We start from the raw sequence: 14,367 nt of genomic DNA on the forward strand, positions 1-14,367 counted from the left end.
TTAAAATGAAAATGTTTATATAAATTAACCCATCCAGTTTAAAGTAGATTTGCTATGTTTAACTTAATTTTGAAGAAGGAAGAATATATACTTCCCTTATTAATAAATCACATCAAATGAGTAGGAAGTTTCAATAACAAGCCTGTCAATACATTGAAACCCCTTTTTATATTAAAAGTTAAAATGAAAGACAAATCCAGATTGAACATAGTTGATTGCAAAATATAATGCAATTTCGAACATTTAAAATTACGAAAATATACAAAATTGATGGGCAACATAACTAGTCATTTATACATTTTCCATTATGTGGAGAACACTAAAAATTTCTCTACTTTTTATCCACATCAGATAAATGATTTAAACCAAATGTTTGCTTTGGAAAGTCTTAACTTAGGATCTCAGTAGTATAAAAAGCATTAATTTTTCAGTCTGTAAACAGTAGTCGTGTTTTTTCTCCTTTCCTTTTTGTTTAAATATCAATTTTTACCACACAAAAACAAAAAAAAAAACCCATACAAACCAAAAACAGCAGCAGCAGCAGCAATGGGTTATTTGGGAATTCTTTTTAAATTCCAATGACATAACGATTGCTGGGAGAGGGTGCTTTTTACTCATGTAAGAATATATATAATATATATATATATATTTTAAACTGTACACAATTTATAGTGCATGACAGTTGCCAAAAGAACAGCTCAATAAGAGATATTGGCCATTTCTGCATAATTTCATTCTTCTTACAATTAATCTCAAAAGGTGAGAGCTGGATCTAATTGAAATGCTACATTTAGTAGGAAAATCAGCAAGTAACGAAGGAAGCATAACCTCAGCGTAACATTATTTGTCGTTAAAACTGGTAAAGGTTCCAGACACCTCCAGGCAAGAGACTGGTTAGGTAGACCACTAGAGTCACGCATTGTCCCTAAGGACGAAGGCCAGCCCACTGAGCATACATATGCTAGATTGATCATGGTCAGTTGATAGACATTTTCAAAGAGCATTTCTACAGTACAGTACTTTTTTGGATATTCAAAGAAACATCATTTCAAGAACACATGCCATACACACACATACCCCAACCCTCCCAGCAGACACACACAAAGTTCCATCTAAAATAGGCCATAGTTTATGAAATTATGATATGTTGTCATTAAATGACATTTAGAATCAATCAGAATTTTCAGTTCATCTTGTTCAAGACAGTTCTTCCTTTTGGCATGGGGTAACAACTGTGGCTACCCATTTATATCAAAAATAAATTTCTGAAATTATTTGATGGACTAGGATTTCCAACAAGTCTTATTGCGAACAAGTAATGTAGTAATTTTTTAAAAATTTCCTTGAAGTTTAAACAGTTATTGATCACCATATCAAACTGAATCTGAGAAAGTCAAGAAAGGGAAAGATGAAGTTGCCTTGCATACAGAGATTCTCCCAAATCTCTCTTGGTTGCTTTTAAAAGAAAAAAAGTATCACATTTCACTGGAGCAGTGCATTGGAAAGGACCTTTAAGGTCTTCCAAGACCAATCCTCCATTAGATGCTTGAATTTCCACATCAAATTCACTTATTTGCTCTTACAGAATTACTAACTTGAACGGTATTTAAGTAACAAAGACCAAAAACAGAAGCAGGGATTCAAACACAAAAATGTTATCAAAGAAATTGTATAACATTTCCAAGACCAATATATGTATCTCTTGTATCAGACCAACCTCTGAAACTATAGTCTTGGGGACCTCCAGGTGAACAAAGTAAACAGCATTCTGGTATAATTCTCCATGTTTAAAGAAAGTCGACCAAAGCTCAAACCCACTGGATAACATCTCTTTTGCCAGTCTAAAATTTAAAACCTAAGTTAAATCCATAATATACATTCTTTCCTTCCCAAACCCCACTTAAAAACACTAAAGTATTAAATCTTAATTATCAAGCATATATATATATACACACACACATATATATATGACTCATGAATCAATTGTAGTATATGACCAAACCAATGAAGTATCAGACTTGCCCGAATAAATTATGTACACCTCTCTTTGTAAAAACAATGACTCCTATCTTTCCCAAATGGATGAAACATAGCAAGCTAGTCCTCAGCAGGCTTATTAAGTGCTCTGCACTGCTTTCCCCTCTAAACAGCTGTAAATAGTCATACTTCCCTTCCTATCTGAGATTTAACTCTTACAGGAGATAGGATGAAGATGTCTTGGCTATCAGGCAAAAATTAAACCAAAAAATGAGTGCCTGTGGGGTCATCTGAGCTGTGCCCTTTAGCAGCAGGTACTTATGCCAAATCTCATCTAAGGCCCTTTGTGTACCTGTTCTATAGGAGCCAAGCAGATGAGGAAGCCTCAAAACAAACCTGCTGCTGTGAAAAGAGGGCCTGCACCCAGTCATGGTTCCCTCTGCTTCCTGTGGCTCAAGGACCAGACCAAAACTTCCACTGCTGCTATGCTAGAGCTATTCAGCTGCTATGAGATTGAGGCTTTACAATTAATTTCTATTGTTGCTTTTATAGATTGCCCCCCAGATGTTTTGGGTGATGGGAGGGAAGAAAAGTAGGGTTCTCTTGTTGCTGCCATATGCATATGAACATGTATAAAAAGTGGTCAAACCCAGATGAGGGTCCTGCTTCTGGTTTATATACAATAATTTAATCAGTTGTATATATTTAATACCTAAAAAAATTAATTCACGATCAAAGTCCTTCATGCATTTTATGAGGAAGTTCTGGATTAAAGTGATGGCCAACCAGATGTTGCTTTTGCCTGGGAAGATGGTGTCATTTTCTGTTGTAGAGTCATCAGTGCCTGCAGTTCATACTTCCTTATATTTTTAGCTTCTTTGTGGTCTCAAGTCTTTTTTTCAGCAGCTCCCCCATTTCCAGAAGTGAGTGCAGATAACTGCTCTGCACCTTCCCTTGAACAGTCTTTGAAAATTTTTTTTCTTCCTATAAAGAAGACAAGAATAAGTACTATTCCTCAGATAAAAGCTAAAACTACCATTACCTTTGGTCTCATTGTAAGTTCTAGCAGAATAGAGTGGGTGGGGTCAATTTTCAATCTCATGAAGTGCAAAGAAAGCTGAAGTTCATCACAAATGTATATTTTTTCATGAGACTTTTCAGAGACCCATTTATTCAACATAATTATTCTTTAAGGTACCCTTTGTTACAAGTTATATAAAGTAGAGAAACAGATTTCTGATTGCTAGTTTTTAATCAACAAAAATAGAAAATTATTACTAGGTAATTTGGACATAAAATCATTAGTACTTTGCTATAAGCTGAACAAAATGAAAAATTAGAGATTTCTGATTGTTTTCATCAGGAAAAAAGGTAGAAATTTACTACTAATTTGAATATTATCACTGCCACTTTTTAAAAGGCATCAACTTTACCACCTCCATACTGACAATTCTCTCTCCATAATAATCATGGGTTCAAGAGACAAAACAATAAAAGGCAATCACAGCTTTCCTAAGCCTTCTCAAATATATGAGTTCAATATTTGTTGGAACATATTTGCTGTGGTATAGAGCACAAAAAATAAAGGGGAAGGAGTGTTCTAACATAGGAGAAAGGAGGTTGGCTGAGAATTGATTCGTTTTACATGAAGTTGGCAGTTCTGCAAAGCCTAGAACTATAGCGAAACCAGGTGAACACACCTTCTGGCCCAACAATATTACTTCAGACCTAATATAGCTAAGAAATACAAATGTGCATATAAATAAATTTCATTCAGTACTGTATATAAAAGCCAATGTAAAGAAACAACCTAAAATGTCCAATGGCTGTGGTGCATTTATATTTTGAATACTATACAGCTGCTTAATGAATAAGACTGATCCATATGCATTAGCCTGAATAGATCTCTTCAATATAAAGCAAAGTGAAAAAAAGTTAAGCTGCAGAATATAGCATATCACTTACTTTTCAAAAAACAAAAATAGGCCAGGTACGGTGGCTCATACCTGTAATCCCAGTACTTTGGGAGGCTGAGGCAGGAAAATTGCTTGAGGCCAGGCATTTGAGATCAGCCTGGGCAACATCTCTAAAAATAAATAAATAAATTTGCCAGATGTAGTAGTGTGTGCTTGGAGTCCCAGCTACTCAAGAGGCTAAGCCAGGAGGATTGCTCGAGCCCAAGGGTTTGAGGTTGCAGTTAGGTATAATGGCACCACTGCACTCTAGCCCAAGCAACAGCAAGATTTTGTCTCTATAAAAGAAAATGTTAGGCCGGGCGCGGTGGCTCACGCCTGTAATCCTAGCTCTCTGGGAGGCCGAGGCGGGTGGATTGCTCCAGGTCAGGTGTTCGAAACCAGCCTGAGCAAGAGCGAGACCCCGTCTCTACTATAAATAGAAAGAAATTAATTGGCCAACTAATATATATAGAAAAAATTAGCCGGGCATGGTGGCGCATGCCTGTAGTCCCAGCTACTCGGGAGGCTGAGGCAGGAGGATTGCTTGAGCCCAGGAGTTTGAGGTTGATGTGAGCTAGGCTGACGCCACGGCACTCACTCTAGCCTGGGCAACAAAGTGAGACTCTGTCGCAAAAAAAAAAAAAAAAAAGAAAATGTTAAATAAAAATAGCAAAAATAAAACGTACAAAAATAGTCTGGGCACAGTAGCTCACACCTGTAATCCCAGCACTTTGGGAGGTCGAAGCAGAAGGTTCGCTTGAGGCCAGGAGTTCAAGACGAGCCTAGGCAACAGAATGAGACCCTGTCTACAAAAAAATAAATTAGCTGGGAATGGTGGTACATGCTTGTAGTCTTAGCTACTTGGGAAGCTGAGGAAGGAGGATTACTTGAGCCCAGGAGTTTGAGGCTGCAGTGAGCTATGATCATGCCACTGCATTTTAGCCTGGGTGATGGAGCAAGACCTCCATCTCTAAAATAAATAAATAAATAAACAAATACATAAAGTATAAAAATAATAATACTGTATATTTTCTCTGTGAGTATAAATACACAAAGAAAGGTCTGGACACACCACCAGTTTCTGTTGGCTACACCAACAGAAGGAAGGATACACCAATAGGAGGAAGAGAGGGAACTAGGACTACAGGTCATAGTCCAGTGGCTTGTTCAGTTTTTCAAATTTAGAAAGGAAGGAAGGAGGCCAGGTGTAGTGGCTCACACCTGTAATCTAGCACTCTGGGAGGCTGAGGTGGGTGGATCGTTTGAGCTCAGGAGTTTGAGACCAGCCTGAGCAAGAGCGAGACCGGATCTCTAGTAAAAAAAAAAAAAAAAAAAAAAATAGAAAGAAAAAAAGAAAAGAAATTAGCTGGACAACTAAAAATATATAGAAAAAATTAGCTGGGCATGGGGGCGCATGCCTGTAGTCCCAGCTACTCGGGAGGCTGAGGCAGAAGGATTATTTGAGCCCAGGAGTTTGAGGTTGCTATGAGCTATAGGCTGATGCCACGGCAGAATCTGCCTTAAAAAAAAAAAAAAAAAAGGAAGGAAAGAGAAAAGAGATGACTAATGACAATGAACAGAAGAGATATTTTACCTAAAAAGAAAGTTTCCAGCACTATGTGGATCCTGTATTTGGTGGTTGGTACTGCTCAGTATGCAGTGTAAATCATAACTTTAACAAAAGCAGGCAATATAAGGCCAGTAAGTGCTTTGTTTAATCCTCACTATAATCTTATGAAGTAAGTATTATCACCTCCATTTACAGATAAAGAAATCGAGGCCCAGAGAGGATAAGTATTAATCATTTTCCCAAGGTCAAAAGGACAGAACTAGAGCTTAAAAAATCTAGAGTATTACAAAGTTAGGGACAATCTCTAAAATACTGGAAATGAGGACTGTTATTCCTTATTACAGGAGTTAGATCTTTTAACAACCACTATTGAATGGTCACAAAAGCAGGGCTACTACTGTGCCTGTCACCTTTGTTATCTAATAGTCCTTTCCCACATACCACAAGCTCTGGCTCTGCCAATGTGACTCACATTGCCCTACACGATTCATTCCTGCCTCTGTGCCTCTTCCTGCTTCAGATCCCTTTTGTCCATTTCTGTCCACCTGGTGAAAACCTATTACTCTTCATCCCAACTCCAGTGAGTCTTTTTCACTTGCTCATTTCAATGTGAACACATCTGCTTCCCTTAATCAGTCTTTGCTAATGTTAAATACTCTGAACTTCTTCCCAGAGTAAGCGCCTTGTTCAAAGCTCTAACATTTTTAAGGTTTACAAAAGAGGGGCTTACAATCTTTTAAGGCTGGTAAACCAGGCTAGATTCCATACATTCCCTTCCATAAGGAAGGTCTGGGGCTAGGATGATTGCTGCAGTCAGACTACTCGGTGACCTAAACCTCATCAGCAGAGGTTTAGGTCAAACTACTGCAGGGAAGTACTCTCTTAAGATCAGAGTTTCATCACTGGAACAACTAACTGGCTAGAAACAGATGTTTCCACCACTGTCATTCTGGCCTCTACCAAAATCCTAACCCTATTCCTGGTCAATGAATCGGCACTCACAAAAAAGAATCCATATTTTAAAGGCAAAGGGTTCATAGGGATTTTGTGAACAACCAGCAGAATTTTAACAAAAAGGCCTAAAATAGTATCAGGAGACATTTGATGGTGGGTACCTCTGATTACATACTTAGTTCCATTACCTTTCTGGCTGGTTTGCTCTAGCCTAACTGTTAATGACATAATTATTTTTGATGTCCAACATCTCCTCCTTGAGGTGGTAACTACTGGGATGGCAAGGAAGCCAGCCAACTCGGCAGCCGGCAAATTCTTACTCAAGGAGATTGTCCCGGGATCTCAAAGGATGGCTGGTTCCCTCTGTTGCTCAAAATGCTGGCATTAGTTTTCAAAGTAAAAAAACCACCCCAAAAATGTATAGAAAAGAGGAGCAGTGGGAGGAAATAAAAAGGAGAAAAAAAAAACCCACCACCAACACAAAAAAAAACTACTGCCAGGTACCTTCTATAAGACTTCATAAGTCTTATAAGGAGAAAGTGATTAATTAAGAATTAACTTTTCCTTCAGCTAAAAATAAGAACATATGACTATATATATAACATGGCGGGTTGCCTATAATCTCTTACCGGAGAGAGAGAAATGTCTTCTAAAATAAGTTCTTCAAGTTTAAGTGCAATTAGATGTGTTTCAAGCCCTTTAATATGATCCACAACATTGGAAATTAAAGTCTGAAGCCCAGTAACATAGTCTTGGAAACTGGTAAAAACAGGTGGCTGAGAAAAGAATTAAAAAGAGTTGAAAGATTATCAAACATATTTCCTATGTTAACATCACATAAGCTATACTAATTTCATGCTATAGCATTACTCAATGCTATTAACAACAGGAATGGATACATTTTTAGACTAGACAGTCTCAAACCAAGGTAAATTCACCACCAAATAACTGCTAACTCAACAATGATGACTTAAGCATTTTTTTAAATGGAGTTTTATTTCACTGTGGGGAACTGGACATAAGAAACCAATAGAAAATATCTTAGTTGGTCATTACTCAACTTAGGGCTCAGAATCTTCTGGAATGCTAAAGGATATGAGAGGAACCAAGACTTTATTTTCCTCTCTTTATGTCTTTGATATTTCCTATAATGTTAATAGAGAACAGAAACAATATTCTAAATTCTGAAGAGTAGTGAGGGGAATTTGCCCTAACGATTGATTAGAGTACATTCTGAAGTTACATTAAAACCAGGTGGTACTGGTACATAAATAAACTGGCATAGTCAAAGGAAACAAGTAGTGAGATGGACCAAGGTATAAGAGATTCAAATGGTGGCATTTCAAAATAGTGATTTCAAGTGAATGAATGGTACTCAGATAACTAGCTAGATATTTGGAAATACAAAAAAAATAAGATAGTAAATAAATATGTAAATAAATTTCAGATAGATTAAATTCTTAAATATAAAAAAAAAAAACCATCAGGCCGGGCGTGGTGGCTCACGCCTGTAATCCTAGCTCTCTGGGAGGCCGAGGCGGGCGGATTGCTCGAGGTCAGGAGTTTGAAACCAGCCTGAGCAAGAGCGAGACCCCGTCTCTACTATAAATAGAAAGAAACTAATTGGCCAACTAATATATATAGAAAAAATTAGCCGGGCATGGTGGCTTATGCCTGTAGTCCCAGCTACTTGGGAGGCTGAGACAGAAGGATCGCTTGAGCCCAGGAGTTTGAGGTTGCTGTGAGCTAGGCTGACGCCACGGCACTCACTCAAGCCTGGGCAACAAAGCGAGACTCTGTCTCAAAAAAAAAAAAAAAACCCATCAAAGCACCAGAAGAAAATTTAGATAACCACTTCTGCAATCAAGACACTGACAGTTGAAAAGGCCTTTCTAAACATGACACTAAGCTAGAAACCATTAAAAAGATTATTTTTTAAAAAAATATTACTATACTGACCAAAAAAATCACTCCAGTTAAAAAAATAACAAGTTGAACAAAAATTATATCATGTATGACAGAGGATTAATAACACTATTATTATGCTAAGAATCCAATAGCTCAAAACATATCAATAGGAAAAATATTACTATTATAATAGGAAACTTGGGCAAAGAACAGAAAACATATCAAAGAAATCCAAGAAATATATGATACAACTAAAAATACATATAAAGATGAGAAACCCAGCCAATCAAATAGGAAGGCTAGCTTTTCACTCAATTAGTCTTTGAAGGTTCAACACCAATAAATTTTAAGAAAATGCATATTAGAAAAAGGGGATATCAATGTTTACCTATCAGATGGTCAAAAATTCAGACAAACTCAAAAATATCGTTGAGGAGTATAAAAATGTACATATTTAGTTCATTTCAGATCTAATAGCTATCCTAAGAAAACGATATTATAAATCCATCTTTGTGAATTTGTCTATGTTTTAACAGTGGCACTATTTATAATGCTCAAAAAATCAGAACCAAATATTCATTAATAAAAAATAAATTATAGGCCGGGTGTGGTGGCTCACACCTGTAATCGTAGCACTCTGGGAGGCCGAGGCAGGTGGATCGCTCAAGGTCAGGAATTCGAAACCAACCTGAGCAAGAGTGAGACCCCGTCTCTACTAAAAATAGAAACAAATTAATTGACCAACTAAAAATATATATACAAAAAATTAGCCGGGCATGGTGGTGCATGCCTATAGTCCCAGCTACCAGGGAGGCTGAGGCAGGAAGATCCCTTGAGCCCAGGGGTTTGAGGTTGCCGTGAGTTAGGTTGATGCCACGGCACCCTAGCCTAGGCAACAGAGTGAGACTCTGACTCAAAAAAAAAAAAAAAAAATTGAGACTCAGGTAATAGATAAAAAAGAAAAAAAACAAAAACAAAAACAAAAAACAAAAAAAAAAATTATGGTATATTAATACAATAGGATGATATATAGCCATTAAAGTAATGAGATACATCTATATTTGTGACATTAAAAGATGCCCAATATAGAAGAGCTCTTAATTGGCCTATTTTTTTTCATAAGAGGTGGGGGTAGGGGAAGATGTTCAAGATACCGTGTTAAGTGAAAACAAAAACAAAAAAAATAGGCCCCATGTCCTAGTTTGATTACCACTAAAATTTTAGCAGTGGTATCACTGGTTGCTGGGCATATGGATGATTTTCACTTTTTCAACACCTTTATGGGTTACTCTGATAATCACAAAAAGGGAAACCATTCGTATTTTTAGAGATCAAAAAAAATAGCAACAACAAATAGCACAAAATCCAAATACCAAAAAGCTATTCAACGAGTTCTGGGATTGTAGGCTTTCTTTAGAAGCAAGAGCAACCAAGCAATTCTGATCTATACTTTAAAACTTTGCACTTATGTTCTATTAAATTATCTTTCTTCTTGTTGTTTGTTAAATTATCTTGAACAGAGTGAAGGAAAGAAGGTACTCTCATTTAGTCCCTCATTCAAATCTAAGTACCCTTTGTTTTTGGATAAATGGTAACACCTAGCAAAGTGTCTAAAGAATTCCTGAATTATTATTGAATCGTTCACAAAGTCAATTTTACTACCAAACCATCAACATTTTCAAAGGACAATGGTTATTATTTTGTTACAGTGACAAGAAATCTATTGATAATGACAGTATGAACTCAAACATTAATATTATAAAACAGCATGTCATGAGCTATAATTCCCAAAACTATTTAGTAATTATTCTGAAACAACTGATGAATAAATATATTGATGGTATTTGGGAACCCGGGTTCTCACTCTGGGAAAAGGAAGTTACAAATAGGCAATGAAAGAAAGAGTGAAAAGAACACCGATGCTGGATTAAAACTGGAGGTATCAGTAAGAATTCATTATTTAAAAGTGTGTGTGTGTGTGTGTGTGTGTGTGTGTGTGTGTGTGTAATATATTGCCTAGGTCTCTCCACTGAAAGAAACTACAGGCAATAAAGCTCCCTAGCAATAAGCACAGTCAACACCTAGATCTTGGATTCAGAATACCATTCCCCATAAAGGAACAAGGGCTCTTGAAAAAATATCTGAGTTCAGTTTAGTGAGAAAATACAAAGTATGTGGAGCATTTCTGCTGTTCCAGAAAGAGCTCAAAAGCTGACAAGGGCCGTTCAGGGGAGGCAGCGACAGCCCCACCTGCCCCTTCCTAGGCCTGAAAACAAAACAAACAACTGACAAGGACATGTTAAATGACAGACACCAGCTTAAAGGGGCTACCCCAATTTGGGACAATTTGAGCATCCAAAAAATAAAGTTGATAATAGATTATAATAAAGTGAATTTTAAAAACATGAGTCCATAGCAATACCCAAATAGTGACACTTACAGCTCTAATTTACAAAATAATGCCAGCTGGTAAATAATAGAGGATAAAATTTTTAAAAATCACCATTTTGGACACTTCAATGCAATAAATGATTCAGGCAATTTCTGCTTACAATGGGTGCTAAAACCAATAGGTGAAAGTTCATGGGGAAATACGATTTCACGGCCTAAAAGCATCATCTCATAGCTTACTTATTAATTTCAGAAGAAAAAAGGCACTGTTCGACAGGCGGGGTAGCACACACCTGTAGTCCCACCTACTCAGGAGACTGAGGCAGGAGGATTACTTGAGTCCAGAAGTATGAGGTCTGCACTCTAGCTGGGCAACAGAGTAAGACTCTTGTCTCAAGAAAAATAAGGCACTGTTACGAGGAAGAAATCTGGTAGACACTTCCTTAAACAAATAATGAAATCTGAAATCACCAAAAATGACAGTGTCTATGTTTAACCTAAACCTAAGGAAATAATTAGCAAAATCCAGATTGTGGGACATTCTACCAAAACTTAGCTAGACTTTTCAACAATCAGAAGAAAATGAAAGGTTAAGGAAGCGTTCTAGATTAAAGAAGGGTAAAAAGACATAAACAACCAAAGGTCATGTCATATCCTTGATAGGATGCTACTATTCTGAAAAAGGCTATAAAGAACATAATTTGGATAACTTGAAAAACTTGGATATAAATTTTATTAGATAATATTATTGTATCAATACTAAATTTCTTAAATGTGAAATTTTCTTGAGTATTATGGTTTTGTAGGAGACTTGCCCTTTGTTCTATCCTGGTATGTTAAGTGACATAAGTCTGTTCTTTTCTTTCAAATGGTTCAACAAATGAGAAAAGGGGAAGAGGAGGTGAGGAGGGGGAGTGGGCAAGACAGACATAAGGCAAATGTGGTAAACTGTTACCAAATTATAATCTAGGTAAAGACCTTATGGGTGTCATTGTACTAGTCTCTGAATTTTTCTTTAGGTGTGTGATTAAAAAAAAAGTGTGTGTGTGTGTGTGTGTAGGAATTTATATAGTATCCTAAGGACTTTTACAACATGGAGGAAAAGAGTGAAAAGAAAAAGTAACGTGTGACCAGATTGTTAGTTGTGTTTTCTTGCTATTACCATGATGATGCTGGTTTCTTTTTTCTTCTTTTTCTTTTTCTGTAAATTTAATTTGTATGGTCGCAGGACACTCTCACAGTAACTGGACACCCAAAGGATAATAGAAATAGTCTGAAAGAGGAAAAATTGCAAATTCATGAATAAGGACTGCACTACCATTATCTATCAGGAAGTTAAAGGCGATGGATTAAACAAAGACATTCTAACTGGCAGTTCTGTGCAAATCCCTTCAATTTCTCTCGAGTCTCTGCTGTCTACAGTCACCATATTGATCCATGCCTTTGTCATCTCCTGTTCAGAATACTACAATAGATAGCCTAACTCTTTATTATTATTATGGCTCTCCAAGCTCTATATCCATCTGCCCCTGCATAGTTTTCTTTCACTTCCCTGAAGAAGTAGAGATTTATTAACACCCTTTTCACAGGGGAATCTAAAGGTTCCTTAGAATATGCCTCTCTCCCCTCTCCAGATAAGATACCATCTTACCTGCAAACCTTAACTTACATAGATATGGATAACTCCCCTCAATTGATCAGCACATATCCCACATTGTATTAAATTAGCTGTTTACATGTCTTCTCCTATACTATAGTGTTTGTATATACATGTATTTCCAGTGATTACTCATTCAATAAGAATCTCTTAGGCATTTACAATGTGCCAGTCATCGGAATAGTGTACACTGCCTTCAGGAAGCTTACAGGGGGAGAAAAGTAAACAAATATGTGACAGAAATAAAAAGAAAGACAATGGATTATGAGTGTTTGTGATCTTCCTCTTCTCTCTGGCAAAAAAAAAAAAAAAAAAAAAAAAGGAAGGAGTTTTGCTATATCAGCTCCTGAACTTCTTAATGCATAATATTGCAGTAATTGCAGTAATTACAAAATCACAACAATAAGAGAAGCTGGACAAATTAACATAAACTACATAATAAAGAGTGAATCAGAAAGAGAAAACAGCTAGACTTGGAGTGTGTGTGGAGACCCTTAGAGATAAGTAAAGCAAATTATCAACAAGTTTTACCTAAGAATTATGAATGGAATTTTCTTAGAATTCTTGCAAGGAGTTAGTTTAGAAAATGATTCAAATTACTTTACTTTTTTTATTTTCCTCTTCTAGAGACAGGGTCTCACTCTGTCACCGAGGCTGGAGTGCAGTGGCACAATCATAGTTCACTATAACCTTAAACTCCTGGGCTCAAAAAATCCTCCAGCCTCAGCCTCCTGAGTATCTGGGACTACAGCATGTGGCACCACATCCGACTAATTTTTTTATTTTTCTGTACAGACAGGGTCTTACTATGTTGACCACGCTGGTTTTGAACTCCTGACCTCAAGTGATCAGCAGCTGGGAGGCTTCAACCTCTTAAACTGCTAGGATTATAGGCATGAGCCACTGCAACTAGCCTAAATTGCTTTTCAATTAACAAAAAGCAGGAGTAGGAGGGTTAAATTGCAGATATAAGGTGTTCATTGTTGGAAAATGAATCTTGCATACTTTTAAGGAAAATCACATCTCTCAGTAAGAGAACAAAAACATACCTCAACAAAGAAGACTAGGTTTTCTAAAAGAGTAGGATGTGTTTTCAAGTTACCATCTTTAACTTCTAAGAGATCACCTTTACAGTTACTGAAGACATCTGAAAACAAAAAAATATGTTATGGTTTTATTCAATTTTTGTTTCAATGCTGTTTTTAGAAAAACAATGCACAATCTAATGAAGAATAAGCAACTATAAAAGCTTAATCTAGGAAGCTTTTTTTCCTTCGTTTCCCATAATGAACCAACTCCAAAGGATACAATATTTATTTTGAGCTCTTTATTCATTTTTTTCTGTCCCATATGATCTGATATGCAGGAAATTTTAATTATTTATATTATATATTGATTTTTATTATTATTTATTATTATTATTATTTTTTGAGACAGAGTCTCACTTTGTTGCCCAGGCTACAGTGAGTGCCGTGGCGTCAGCCTAGCTCACAGCAACCTCAATCTCCTGGGCTCAAACGATCCTACTGCCTCAGCCTCCCAAGTAGCTGGGACTATAGGCATGTGCCACCATGCCCGGCTAATTTTCTCTCTATATATTAATTGGCCAATTAATTTCTTTCTATTTGTAGTAGAGATGGGGTCTCGCTTTTGCTCAGACTGGTTTCCAACTCCTGACCTTGAGCAATCCGCCTGCCTCAGCCTCCCAGAGTGCTAGGATTACAGGCGTGAGCCACCACATCCGGCCAATGATTTCTTTATTTAGATGCAAGGTCTCACTCTGTTGCCCAGGCTGAAGTGCAGTAGCACAATTGTGGCTCACTATAATCTCAAGCTCCTGGGCTCAAGCCATCCTCCTGGTTCAGTCTGCCAAGTAGCTGGAACTACAGGTGCACAACATTTTATTGTACCATTTTATAACAGGTATCTACTGCTTTTGTAATCAAAACTTAACT

General features: G+C 36.8%; 1 protein-coding gene across 1 annotated transcript in view; it reads right to left on the reverse strand.

Annotated features, from left to right (window-relative positions):
* Nucleotides 1–14,367, reverse strand: part of NAA25 (N-alpha-acetyltransferase 25, NatB auxiliary subunit) — a 65,415-nt gene continuing 51,048 nt past the window's right edge. The window contains exons 21-24 of the mRNA XM_075996569.1: nt 13,462–13,559; nt 11,918–12,028; nt 7,086–7,232; nt 1–2,961 (exon numbers count right to left, since the gene is read on the reverse strand). Of these exons, the coding sequence (XP_075852684.1) occupies nt 2,839–2,961; nt 7,086–7,232; nt 11,918–12,028; nt 13,462–13,559 (479 nt within the window). The 3' untranslated portion in view covers nt 1–2,838. The remainder of the gene's footprint in view (nt 2,962–7,085; nt 7,233–11,917; nt 12,029–13,461; nt 13,560–14,367) is intronic.

This window comes from Microcebus murinus, chromosome 22 (genome assembly GCF_040939455.1).
Source record: "Microcebus murinus isolate Inina chromosome 22, M.murinus_Inina_mat1.0, whole genome shotgun sequence".
NCBI classification, from domain to species: domain Eukaryota; kingdom Metazoa; phylum Chordata; class Mammalia; order Primates; family Cheirogaleidae; genus Microcebus; species Microcebus murinus.